The sequence below is a fragment of the Crocodylus siamensis genome, chromosome 4 (genome assembly GCF_052110815.1).
Source record: "Crocodylus siamensis isolate JL-2025a chromosome 4, ASM5211081v1, whole genome shotgun sequence".
NCBI classification, from domain to species: Eukaryota; Metazoa; Chordata; order Crocodylia; family Crocodylidae; genus Crocodylus; species Crocodylus siamensis.
In genome coordinates, this window is record NC_143398.1 from 196,950,996 (window position 1) to 196,964,755 (window position 13,760).

At 37.9% G+C, this 13,760-nt stretch overlaps 1 protein-coding gene across 2 annotated transcripts in view; it reads right to left on the reverse strand.

Annotated features, from left to right (window-relative positions):
* Positions 1-5,626: 5,626 nt before the first annotated feature.
* The window catches only part of DNAJC10 (DnaJ heat shock protein family (Hsp40) member C10), a 30,474-nt gene continuing 22,340 nt past the window's right edge, over positions 5,627-13,760 (reverse strand). For both annotated transcript variants that reach the window (XM_090045292.1, XM_090045291.1), the window contains exons 18-23: positions 13,006-13,139; positions 11,261-11,314; positions 10,263-10,410; positions 8,451-8,570; positions 7,140-7,259; positions 5,627-6,535 (exon numbers count right to left, since the gene is read on the reverse strand). In XM_090045292.1, the coding sequence (XP_089901418.1) occupies positions 6,524-6,535; positions 7,140-7,259; positions 8,451-8,570; positions 10,263-10,410; positions 11,261-11,314; positions 13,006-13,139 (588 nt within the window). In that variant the 3' untranslated portion in view covers positions 5,627-6,523. The remainder of the gene's footprint in view (positions 6,536-7,139; positions 7,260-8,450; positions 8,571-10,262; positions 10,411-11,260; positions 11,315-13,005; positions 13,140-13,760) is intronic.

Genomic DNA, 13,760 nt, shown 5'->3' on the forward strand with positions numbered 1-13,760 from the left:
GCTATCCCCCCGCCCCATCACTGCCACCAACACCACCACTGAGGCCTAGTGGGCAGTCGCCATACCCCCCAGCCTCCATAAATATAATGGCGTTAGAGAGGCTCTGAATGCGCCCCGTACGGGTGCTCTAATCTCTAGGGTAGAGAAGCACATGCACTCTATCTGGAGATTACATGGTTGCCTACAGCAATGATTATCGACTGGGATGCACAGCACTCTTGGGTGCAGTGGGATCTTTTTAAGGGTGCCACACAATATTGGCAAAGTTTGTGCGTGCAAAGACCTACATAAGATTCACAAGATAAACCCAGAGATTTTAAATTGCAATCCGCAGTATCAAATGCACTCTGACCCATTGTGCGTTGGGACTTTGCCACAGACTGCTTTTCTTTTTCTATAGTCAAAAAGAAAATGAGTGAAAACTAAGAGCTGACATTTTTTCAGAGTGGTGCCTTGACTTCAAAAGGCTGAACTACTGGCCCATAGCCTGGAGATCAGGAAGGTAAAAGATGTGGATTGCAATCTCCTCAGACCTAGAAAGCTCTTGAGCATGGTCTCTCCTTAGTAAGTACTCTAACCATTGGTTAACTAACAGGTGCACCAGCACCACCTCCTACAGTTGTTTGCAAAGAAACTGATATGTTGCTGCCTTTTTCAGTGGAACCTGACCTCTTCTGCACTCTCTGCAAAGACCCAGCAGACTGAGCCCCTCAGTGAAGACAGGTGGATGTATACTCTGAATCTTGATCTGATTTTAGCATACGATAGGTGCTAATCTGATCAGCCCTGTCAAGACTAAGAGGCTTCTGGTTATATGCAGAAGCATTAAGTTCCTGGAGCATCTCTGGAATTCAGACATTTCTAGAAGTAGGTGGCAGCTGAATAGGAGCTAGAAATCCTAAGTCCTTCTTTGAATCAGACTCCATCTTCCACAAAATAACCCTCCTCCCGCCAAATAAAAACCAAATCAAAAAACAAACAAACCAGGGACAAACTATTACACTGTTCCAGAACGTCTTGTAGTTATATACTTGGGTATAAAGATTTACGTTGAATTTGTTTCTGTCATAAAGAAATTTTAGGCAAATGGTATGAAACATGGCAAAATACAATAGATTAGGAAATATCTCCAACTTTATTTACAATATTTCTCTATCTGTACACAAACAAAGACTATGCACAGCCACATTTTCATTACGTGTGATTTGAGAGAAAACCTAACTCCATTTTCAATAGGATCAGGATTTGGATTTGAGTCTATATATAATTATAAACTGATGTCAGGAAATACAAAAGTTAAAGCTTTTCATCAACTTTTAAGCCCCCCACACCATATCTATAGGATTCTTTTTTCTTGATGCCAATTAAAACAAGTATAATTAATGTATCATGGTTTTGACACCTTTATTTTAGCCTACTGAACCTAACTTTCTATAAAACCCATACATACAACCATAGAAAATTAAGGTTGGAAGAGCCCTCAGGAAGTTATCTAGTTTAACCCCATGCTCAAAGCAGGACCATCCCCAACTAGATCATCCCAGCCAGGGCTCTGGCAAACCAGGCTTTAAAAACCTCCAAGGATGGAGATTCCACCCCTTCTCTAGGTAACCTGTTTCAATGCTTCACCATCCTTACACATGGCTAGATATTTTATTTTCTTTTCAAATCTTCCAGCTGATAACCCTCCTGAGGATTGGCATTAATAGCAGTGCTCCTGATAGACCTACTCTCTACAGAAAATCATTCCAGTGGTTTACCTGTAATCTATAAACACAGACAACTTTGCAGTTTAGGAGAATATTTTGAGGATCCAGTTTCTCTTATCACTTATTTTTTAAGTTAAAAATCCATGCAAGATTTTATGGACTTGACTCTGACTTAATACTAAGTAAGGTCCTCAGGTAAAGATCCTCTGCCTATAATCATAGCATAAATTCATTTTGGGGGAAAGGAAGTAAAGTTAACATGGCAAATAACTGGCATAATAGGCCAGTTTTACAAGTTAGGTGCCTCACTGCCTTCATAAATCTAGTGCTTAATGATTTAACATTGTTCAACTGCTTGTTGCGCTAGCTTAAAAAGAGATGAGGAAGACAAATTTAGACAATGGATTCCAACACAATTGATGACATACTTATAGCTGGCATAAAGCTGAAGCTATTGGGACTTGACATGTTGCTGCTGTTAGAGGCAAAGCAAGTTTTATTAACTTTGCATTAAGCGAGTTTAGAAAGAGCTCAAAAAAGCCCTCTTCAAACTCTGAAATACTAAGGGTTTTAGATTTTATTATACATGTTGGATGATTTTGCAGTTACTGGTGAATATATAGCACTTCTAAAAGGGAGGTTTGATTAGAAGATCAGAAACAGTAGAGACTGAGGAAGTAAATAAGGGGTGAAGATTTTGTTTGGCAAGTCAGAACTGATAGTTTTCTTTGGCTTTAGCAGCAGTAGAAATCTTTCTCCTGAATAAACCAAAAAGAGAATTTGAAGACAAAGGGATATTTCCAAAATATCAAGCCTCCATATCTCCCACATCAGGTCCTGCTCATCTTATATTTGTTTCATCTGTTCTGTACATTCAGTACAGCACGTGCATTTACTTAGTGGGGGAAGGAGGGACAAGAAGCCCAGCTGTATTAAACTTTGCTGTCTGTGATGTGAGAAATTTGGCAGGCTTGACAATGTTGACTTAATACCCTGACTGTCCTCAGCAGCAGAAGCCCCAGAGAGTGCTCATGTCCTGCTTTGGCTTGACTGTGAGACATTTTGTGGAGTTCAGCCAAAGAGCAGTTTTGCACTGCAGGTGATTGCACTTCTCCAGTCCGTGGACTATTGATAGGAGTGGGGAGAAAAAGGGTGAGGGTAAAGGTTACTGTCAGGTGAAGAATCAACAGACTTTGGTGTATCTATATTTCTACAGAAGAGGATGAAATAATTGGCACTGGTGGACCAATGCTGCTCCCCTATGGAGGCAGAAAGATTTCAGCTTTACTGTGGCTCTGTTTCCTCATGGGACAGGTAAAGGCAAAGAAGGAATAATGGAACATTTTTTTAAATCAAAGCATTCAGTTTACATAGCAATCATGATTCTCGCTTACTTGCGTTATTATTGCATACAAATAACACTGTATTAAGTTTTCCATTTTGAAGGATTTTTTAGAAGTAAACGTTATACTTTGAAATATTACTGATCATTTTACACTGAAATAAATGCCTGTTTTCTTTTTCCCTGTAGTATTCACTTTTTCAAATCATCAGCTTAAATTCTCTGTGGAAAAAAGTTTCCCTCATCTCATTTGGTTAGAACAGCTTTTCAGCATCTGTATTTAGAGAAAAGTCCTGGGATGCCTCTAAACGCCACTTTGGGGGTTAATCCTGCAATACGCTACATTACTGGCAGTTGAGCAACTTTGCACACTGTAGGACTAGAACTGTCTTATTTAGAAATTTTGCTATTGCAGGCATCTTGGGCAATGTGTTTTAAATCAGCAGGTAAATTACAAATTATTAGCATAGAATCAGATCTGTAATATCAGAATGTCCTGGGGGGAAAACAAAGTAACATAATATAAAAATAGGATTTTGCACAGCTGGGAATAAAATCTAGGCTTCATGGCTCACTGCACTCCCTCATGCTACTTATTAAAAATTGGCAGAAAAAGCAGCTGGCAAATAAAGCCTTGCACAGCTCTTTGAAAATGTAAAGCATCCCACAGTCTTTTTTTCTATCCTTAAGACTAGAGAGGTAACAGCAAATTAATCTTTTAAAAACTAAAATAGTTTATACCATCCCATTTTTTTCATCTCAAAATTACACTATTTTCAAAGTGTTTTATATAGAATTTTTAGAAGTGAAATTCTATAGACTCCAACATAAAATACTAAATCTTAAATCAAACCTTTAATTGGTATTTAGGCAAAATTTTCTCACTGTGGGTGCATCTACACATGCATGTTAACACAAAACAATAAACTTCAGAGCTCTGTTTACTGCTCTGGGCATGCCATTTACATGTACGCCTGAGACCACAGCATAGTGAGCTGGGTCTGGGAAGCCCCAGCTGGTAGGGGGCGCCAGGGGTCAGCCCACCAGCCTGGAGCTGTTCCCCAACGTACTGCGGAGGGGCGGGCTGGGGCATGAGGGTGTGTCAGTGTGGGGCTAGCACACTGCACTGAAGCACCCTCATGCCCCAGCCAGTCAGATCAGTGTCTATACATGTGCTGCTGCAGAGTAAAAAAAACCTCCATAGCAGGCTTGTACTTGCATCTACAAGTACTGTCCTGTTGCAGAGTAAATTAGTTTATGCCACACTAATAGGGGTGCATGTGTAGACATGTGATGTTCACTGCACAGCTAATTAGTCTACTGTGCTGTAACTAACATGTTCTGTGTAGATGTGTCCTGTAGCTCATAGTCTGTTCCTCCTCTTATCTTCTTCTGGATGAAGTTTAAAACGTGTAGGCCTGACAATTACTGGAAGCCTGTGAATAAGACACTTTTGTTGCACATAGCAGTGTCTTATTTCTGTATGAGCAATGGGAGCTTGGAAGGGCTATCACAGGAGGAAGTGATGGTATTGAGCCTGTATTGCCATTTAAGAGAAGCTGAAGTGTTAGGATGGCTACAGCCCAACTAAAGCAATAGGTTCCTGTGTTCCCATTACTTTATCAAAAAAAATGCTATGACAAATTTATTTTCCTGATTTACCTTTCTTCCTTTAACAGTTATAAAAATGCTAAAACTCTCCAAGCATCTATGTCAGTGTTGATTTCTGATGGGACTTTCATGAGTTTGATCCAAGAAAATACAACCATGACATTCCCTAGGGAGATGGAATGTAATAAATGAGGCTGCAATTAATCAGGCAGTTTACTGACTATGGCAGGCAATATAACTGTATGAAAATCATATATATATAGTTTTAAAGCGGTCTCCAAAATGTGGAAGGCTTTCTTGATGGGGGGGAGATAATGCTTTTTTCTTCCATGGCCATTACTGCACACTGGAAATCCAAACAGCAATGCAGGTAACTGCAAACTTTGGGAGGAAAATGTTCAAAGCTGCTAGGATCTTGTCTTTTGTTTTCACATGTCTTGTAATCTTATTTATAATATAAATTAACTCAGACAGGACAGTATATTTAAGAACTCTGAATATGCTCATCACTACAGTAGTTACAGTAAGATTAATCATGCCAACCCTCCCTGAGTCAAAAGGGGAGAAAAGCTCATCAGACAAAGTATAATCTGTATTTTAGTGAAGACAATTAGTTCCAACTACAGCAATCTTTTTAAAGTAAAAGTTTTTTGATTCACAGTAGATAACTTCTTAACTTCAGTAAAAATAAAACAAAATGTTTTCAACTGTTCAAAATGCAAATGCTCCACATAAAATCTATCTTCTTCTGATAAATACGTTTTAAGAACGTTTCCAAAAAATAGGAATTATTGAAACCTGTCTCAACAAGCAACTTTTGTCTGAACATTATTAAATAGTAAAAATTCAGAAGGCACTTAAGCAAAGAGGGTAAATATGCAATGACATTCAGAACTCCATTTCATATGTGTGCATGTGGAGGGTGGTCATGGTAGTATCAAAAGAAGCTAATGACTCCACAAAATAAGTCTGAGTTCAAAAGCTGAACTGGAACAACTTTAATAGTAAAGTTGACAATCCTGTACAAGATGCTTCAGTTATAGCACAAATTTGCAATTCAGTAAAACACTGAGTTTTAACTCTTCATTCATTTAAATCCTCAATTTACCTCAATGTTGTTGATACAAATACTGAGGAGCTCTTCAAAACAAGTCACCCTCACTTCAGCTGGTATGACATTACAGAATATTACTGTGAGGGTGGCCTGGGTCTGGAACAATGCTGTTTCTATAAATCTACCCAACTACCGATTGTTTAGTCAATCACTAAAGAAAAAAACCAACCAACCCCAGACACACAGAGAGAGACAGAGACACAGACACACACACACAGACACACACAGGAAAAGTCCAAACTACAGCTGAAGCAAGATTATTTGCCTTTCAGACTGAGGTCAGACAATTCTTCAGTGTATGGGATGGGAGAGTACAGCCTGACTCATATTTCTGCATTGCAGAGTGGTCTGATTACATCTTATCCACCAGCCAAAAACAATGAATGTGGAGTGTTAGGAGAAAATTAGATTTTTTTTATAGGCTTAAAAAAAAAGTTGGAGCAGAGGATGAACACCACACATCATTTCATTACTGAATGATCCCAAGACCTAGACCAGGAGAAAACCTTCCTTGGTACATGGCTGGTCTGAGCAAATGGGCAAGGCAGAGTCCTTTTACAGATCCTTGGAATCCTTCCACTGCAAAATCTTTTAGAAATCATGCAGACAAACCCAGGTACCCATGGATTCCAGCTAATCAGTTTTTCTTGTTTTATCATGAACTGGACCTAATTTACATTTGAATCATGGTGCTTTCTATTGTCACAGCTTCAGTATATGTTGAATTTTATCCATCTTCAATACTCCTCAGAGTTCATCCTGTATACAGAGAGAGAGAGAAAATTATATTTAAAAAAACATTGATAAATAGCTCCTCTTTCTGCTCATCAGCAATTCTTCGTTTTCCTGCAGTAGTTCTTTAACAACTTAGCTGGAGAAGCATTTATCAAAAGTGATGTTGCAATACCGCAATGAATTGAAAGACCATTTCTCTCCTGACTGAATGCAACAATTCTAATTTTGGTCTGATAGGTCTGTTACTGTGGTGCCTGCCTGTTAACACAAGTGTAATGCATGTAGCTAAAGTGCGCTACTTCCCAACTAGCCCCTGATAAAAGATGGTCCTTCGGTGCAGTTTCATAAAACTGAAATTTCATCACAGCTGGTGCAAAAATAGCCTCAAGCACAGAATAACTGGCTCTGAAACAGCACCTCTTTTCTGCTCTTCCTAGAGAACAGGTGATTATCTGGCCTGATGGAAAATAACACTGTAATTGGGATAAGTCTGTAAGTTAAATGCTTGTTCAAGCTTCAGCATTTTATATTGTATGCACATAAGGAACAAAGGGTAAAGCTGCTGTAATGGTTATTCTTTACATTAACACAAGTTTATAGAAAAAGGCCATAAACACACATTTCTTACCTTGTTTCTAGGAGATTTGTTTCTCCTTCCTTTATTCTGAATGGCCTCTAGTCTTTCAATCAGAATATCAGCTATGCCTTTTGCATCTCTGCTGTTTATGTGCTCCCCAACAACATTTTTCTTAAAAAAAACCCAAAAACACATTTTCAAAGCTTGCTTTACACTCAGGGGAGTAATATGCTTCCTTACATTTAGAACAGGGGTGGTCAACCTGTGTCCTGCAGAGCCTTGGAATCCACCCTGCAGGGCTCCCCAAAGGATGGGAAATTTGCCAATGGGGGATCAGTGGTAGTACTGCCAGCCCTCCCTGCTGCCAAAATACCAAGTCCCACAAGGCAAGGTGGAGCTAAGCCAGGATCCTCTGCCCCACCTTGCCAAACTGGAATCAAGGCATGCCACCTTCCCTCTGGATGGCCAGGATAGGATTGTGCTGTGCCCCTTTGCTCCACCACAGGGCTGGGCAACATGCCCTTCACTCTGCCCTCCAAGGTTGGGGCTGGGACATACCCCCTTCCTCCTGCAGGGCTCTGCCACACTCTCCCCCCCACACAGAGCTGCATTAGGGCCACACACTCTCCCCCTCCTGCCAGGACATGCCTATTCCCCCCTGTGGGGCCCAAGTATGGCTAGACTGGAACCCGGCTGCCCCCCTCCCCTGTCTGTGCAGCTGGATGGGGCTGCTCCAGATCCACGTCACAGGAGGGATCAGGCACTGCCCATCAAGCTTGCCGGCCAAAAAGGTTGAGCACTAATGATTTAGAGGATCAATACAGGTCTATAATAGTATAGGTCTATAAAACTGTTTAAATCCCTGAATGAAGATAATTTTTTTTCTTCAGGGTAATAAATATGAATCTATTAGAAGTATTTGTGATAAAGACACTAGAAATTTGATATAGCAAAATATTAATTTTCTAAGTTATAGCTATTACAATTGTGTGTGAATTTTTTTAAACAATACAAACATTGTGGTGTTAGTAATATACAAGTTACAGAAAAATCCAAAGCTTAGTTATAATACTTGGGATACCTATAATGAATATTTATTTTAGAAGTTTCTATTACTACTACCAGCAGTCACTAAATCTCTCAACATGGGCTAACATTTTGAGGCCTGAACTGAGAAAAGCAACTCCCTCAGTAGAAACTGAATGTCAGTATGTCGCCTAGTTAGCTAGCAATATATATACCCGGAAATAAGGAATACAACATTAACGTGCTTTATAAATATTAAGTAGTAACTATTGATAGATAGATAAATATGTCAAGTATGCCCTATTAGCCCACCAAAAGGAGACGCTAATTATTTACCTTTGCTCCTTGGTAGGGATAAAATTTAACAGTAGGGTAGGCTCTGACATCAGCAGTTTGGCAGGTGTGAGCATAAGCCTGACAGTCAACTTTTCCAGCTTTAACTTTTCCTTTAACAGTCTGGGGGGAAAAAAAACAGAAAACCTTTAAGATAAGCAATTTTTTTAGTAAAATGTACTTTAAACCTCTATATTGGAGTCAAAATATTGAAGAAAACCAAGCAGAAAAAGATGATAAAGTATGTATCTGTTTAGTCTATCACATGTAGATAAGGGGGAAAAATGTCAATGTACAGGAAACCCCTGCTTAATGCGGTTTCACTTAGCGTTATTTCACTAGAATTTTTATTTTAAATTGATACCTGATTCGACTTAACACCCAGAGAGTTTTTTATAACACCCACAGTTGCCATCTTTGGTCATTAAAAACACTTTCAGTCACCATCTTGGGTCGTCAAATACTTTTGGTTTTGGTAACGCTCGTTTCGCTTAACGCTCAGGTTTTCAGGAACCAATTAAGAGAGCTAAGCGGGGGTTGCCTGTACTTAAGTTTTTCTAAATATTTCTAAAAGTGGAACTTAAACACTGGAGTTCAAATACAGTTGACTTTCCATCTGCCTAAGTAATATGGCCATGCACTTAAGCAACATTTTCAAAAGTAACTTAAGAGAGCAACTGAGGGTACTACGGAAGATGTAAACGATGACAACTGTAGTAACTAACTAGTATGAAAATTAAGTATCAACATTTTTACCTGAAGTAAAAGAAGGAAATAAATACAGTGTGTTTACTAATACTCTTCCATGTAACATCCTCTTCTCTACGTTGGCTTATGTTTGGCAAAAGCAGAAAAGTGCTGGAAAGGGGCTCTAAAATCTCAGTTTTTGTGGAAAATGGATTCTTCCAGTGTAGAAGGAAGTCATCTTCATGTTTATTTACTGTGTCTATGGGTCTGCTCGTCTTACAAGCCATGGCACAAGGAATGTGACTGGGGAGTGAAAAGAATGTGTTGGGGTGGGACAATAGCAGAAAGAGAACAATGGCCTCCAGAGTAAGAACATTAACTGCTGTTAATCGGATAGACCACTAGGACTTCCTGTTATGCCAAGGGTCACTCCTGCATTAGCAGCTGCTCTGTATCTGGGCCCAGAGTCATTTTAGCTTCTTTCCATCTCTAGGCAGCAAATTCTCTTGCTTTTTTCCCAGGTGCACTATAGGAAGGGAACTGGCATATAAACCTTTCAAGTCTGTTTCGGTCTTTGGGAAGTTGGGCATGGTCACCAAATTTTCTCCCCATTAGCACAACAAGCAATACTATGAAATAATAGGATTCTTCTCTTTTATACCAGTGGCACACTAAAGAACTAAACTCAGATTTAGGAGGTTTGGGCTCTGTTCTCTTTTTTGCCACAAACATCTGTTCTGAAATTGGTCAAGTCGTGAGACTTCTATCTGAAAAATGGTGACAATATTTCCCTCTGTCTCAGCAACGCTTGAGGATACATTCACATGATTATGAGCACATTAAATAAATGCTTTGTAATACTTCAGCTGTAATTTCTCTTTCCCTGTTAAAAATACCATGTTTCCTTTCCCCAACTTTAGAGGATAATTGGTTGCAAACATAATGTTAAGAAACAAACAAAAAAGGAAATTAAGTTTTAGAGTTTTTCAATAAATATTTAATTTCTTGGAAACAGTACACATACCTGCTGTTATAGCTTCTGAAGAAAAGCATCATGTAAAAGTTTGGGATTAGCTTGCTTCTGATATACACAATATGATTTGCTAGTATCAACAGATAAAATCTTACCCTGGCTAGGACCTCAAATTCTGGAGCAAAACTTTGGCAAGGGCTACACCAAGGAGCATAAAAATCAATGACCCAATGATCCTTGCCATGCAAAACTTTTTCTGTGAAACTCTGAGGTGTCAGATCTACAGATACTTGAGGTAAATATCTGTGCAAAAGAGGGAAAAAACATATATTTGTTGTTATATAATACTTATAAAAATACTGACAGCTTTTAAAATATGCTCACATTTCAATATATACTAAAGAAAACTTCCAAGAATTGGGGAGCTACAACAGATTCCTTTTTAATACATAAAAAGTAGATACAACTTTTACTTCATTGCTTACTGAAGCAACAACTGAGGTTATCACCCAATCTAGGTATGGGGGATGCAGAAACCTGTGTAGGATTTGTCCGTGCGATTCAGACAGTGTTTCTTCCTAATGGAATTGTTGTCTTTCTTCAGAAGAATATATTTAGTATTTACTCTGAAACTGGGAAGGCAGGCAGCTATGCCCAGATGCAGTAGTACTGCTCTATTAACTGTTGTGGGCTCCAGAAACTGGCAATACCTTTACTTCCCTAGAAGTAAAAACAGCTCCTACACAATATTTCTAAGGTGTAAATTAACAGATTAATTAACTTTGAAATTGTCTTTTATTAAACAACACATGCATCTGCCTAGGTGGTCTTGTAGTGCAAAAGTAATGATGTAGCCATGATGGTGCAGAAATTACGAGAGCGGCAAGGGCTGTTGTGGTTGATATTATTTATTGGACCAACTGTATGGCTGGAATAGACTTAGACAAGCTTTTGAATATGAAGCATTCTTCATCATTTGAAAACTTGTCTAAGTCTATTCTAACCAGTTGGTCCAATAAAATATATTACCCACAACAATCCTGGCCTCTTACCTAAGTGTTTCTACTTCTTTATTTCTATGGTTTTCTGTACCTCATTTTTCCTAGAAACAGAACCATTAATTTTGTGAACAAACTTTAATATAACAACTCACCCTAATGCCCAGCTTCTCAATGAGTGAGAATCCCTGTGCCAGCCATTGTAGTTGCTATGAGAAAATACAAAAGAATACTAATTGCTTAATAGCATATTTACAAAGTCTTTCAAAACTCATTAAAACTAAATGGACAAGCAAACATTAATGCACAATTCAGCTGAACTTCAGAAAACACTGTTATAGTTTAGATGCTAGAACAATTACTTGGCTTTCAAATCTTAATAGATTAAAAAGTCTAAATATTAAAATTCAGTGACAGAAATCTTGAAGGATGAGAATATGGAGAGAAAGAAGAAACAATTCTATGTAAAGTTAATGGGGAAGTAAGTTGTGCTTTGTACTTTAATTCAATGCAATTTTTGACATTCAAAAGGCCTGTTGAATATGATGTCTTGCGTAACATTCAGATTAATTTGCTAAATCTAGTACAGGTACAATAATTGACAAGGATATGATCAAGTAGAAAACCTTTTAGAAATCCTTTGACATTACAGATAAAACTTGATACTTATTATGTTAACATTTTAAAACTCATACTTCATTATTTTATTAATACTGATGGATTGTTGATTAAAAAACTATTTCTGTTGATACTTTAAATATATCAGCCAGTAATTTGTGTTGATCCCAGATTTTGAGAGACCTGAATTTATTATGCATAGATTTGTGGGCAAATCCTATTCAATAGTTCTCAGTGATATTGATTTAAAGACCCAGAACTGAGGCAGTCTGCAAATTAAATTCCCGTGTTTCCTGCTGAAGTGGAGATTTCATTGAAAAGATTAACAAAATAGACCATATTTTCAGAGAGATATGTTATCCTTCGGAGAGATTTATATAGAAGAATAAAAACAACCTTTGTGATTAGTCCAATAATCAAAACCAGAACAACCACTTACTAAACACTACTCTGAACAGACTAAATAATTTACTATTTATTAGCATTTAATGGAACTTTTTAATTGTACAAATAATCAATCTATTCCAATTAAAAGTTCAATGTTTTTCTTCAATATTCTACAAGTCAGAAATGTAAAAACTATCGCCTATCCAAATAAGTTGGTGTGTTACTGTAAAATGTTCATGTTCTTTTTTTATTTAATTGTCATTGTTTACTGCCCAGAGCAGCACTTTCATTGCCCTTAACTATCCAATATTAATGACACAGTGAATAGGCTGGCTGAATATGTGAAAGGAACTATTTTATAACATTGCTATCGGACAATTTCCAGAGAAGATCATGGAATGTATACATTCCTCTATATTTAAAAATAAGGTTGAAGTATTTCACAGGGAGTCGAACCTATTGATACTTTTTTGCAGAAAATAACATAGCCTACAATGTAAGAAACCACTGAGCACAGAGAAGAGCCCATTAGTAATAAACCTATTCTGTGATAAGGGTTTTGTATCAACTACAAATTTAGTTGAATGCACTGAAACAGTAATAACCACTTGTTTGAAGCTACATAATGCAGTGTTATGTCTCTAACAAATGCCTAATTAAAGGTAGGAACCTCAAACCTTAAACTAACTTTTTTTTGTGCATTAGGTATTACACAAGTAGAAAAATTACAATACTTATGAAAATAGTCATGCTAAAACGAGCTTTGACTTGTGAAAGAGCCAATTATCCCTAATATGACCCTTTTAACAGATTTTCAACATAAAATATAGTCTGAATTCATTTTGCTACAGAAGCCACAACATATTTTCCAAATTTAAATAGTTTTAATACTTACTAATAATGATGAGCTGTGTTTGCTTTTTGGGGAAAGAGTCTTATTTCAGGATATCCCTGAACATTCTCTTGATGACAGAAAGAAAAATATTTTTGACAGTCCATGCTGCCAACATTGATTAGTCCATTTAACAACTGAAAGAGAAGAAGAAAAAATGTATTGTCTAGTTAAAGGGCATTTGTATATGTGCTCCTGGATGCGGTGCTGGGTGCTTTAATTAGTGAGCCACACTAATTACGAGTACCTATATGTCATGTGTATCAGCATCGCTGTGTGATCCTGTCCTGAAAAAATGGCAGCAGGGTGCTTTGAACTAAAGCTCATCAGATGTATTTTATTTCAAAGTGTCCCACCATCATTTTGTCAGCACGGAGATGAGTGGCAACGCTCATACATGTGATGCATGAGGCTGCTGGAGCACGTTAATTTCTGTGCTCCAGCAGACTCGATTTAATCTAGTTTGCTCTGATGCACTGGATTTCCAAAGTTTTGGAGCAGGCCCCCCACACGTGAACAGGAGCCCAAAATGACTGGGAAACCATATTAGGGTTAGTCTATGACATCTGAACCAGATGTCTTATGGAATAGTTTAGCATTCTGAATAAAGTATTTATTTCCAATTTTAACCTCAAAAGCCCAACATACAAACAGGCAGAATGCTCATTTTTTTTTTTCACTGGATCTGTATGCGTATAGGCAGGCATGCCTACCTACATATTTTGCATGTAGTACTGCATATTTATGTACACAGCCTT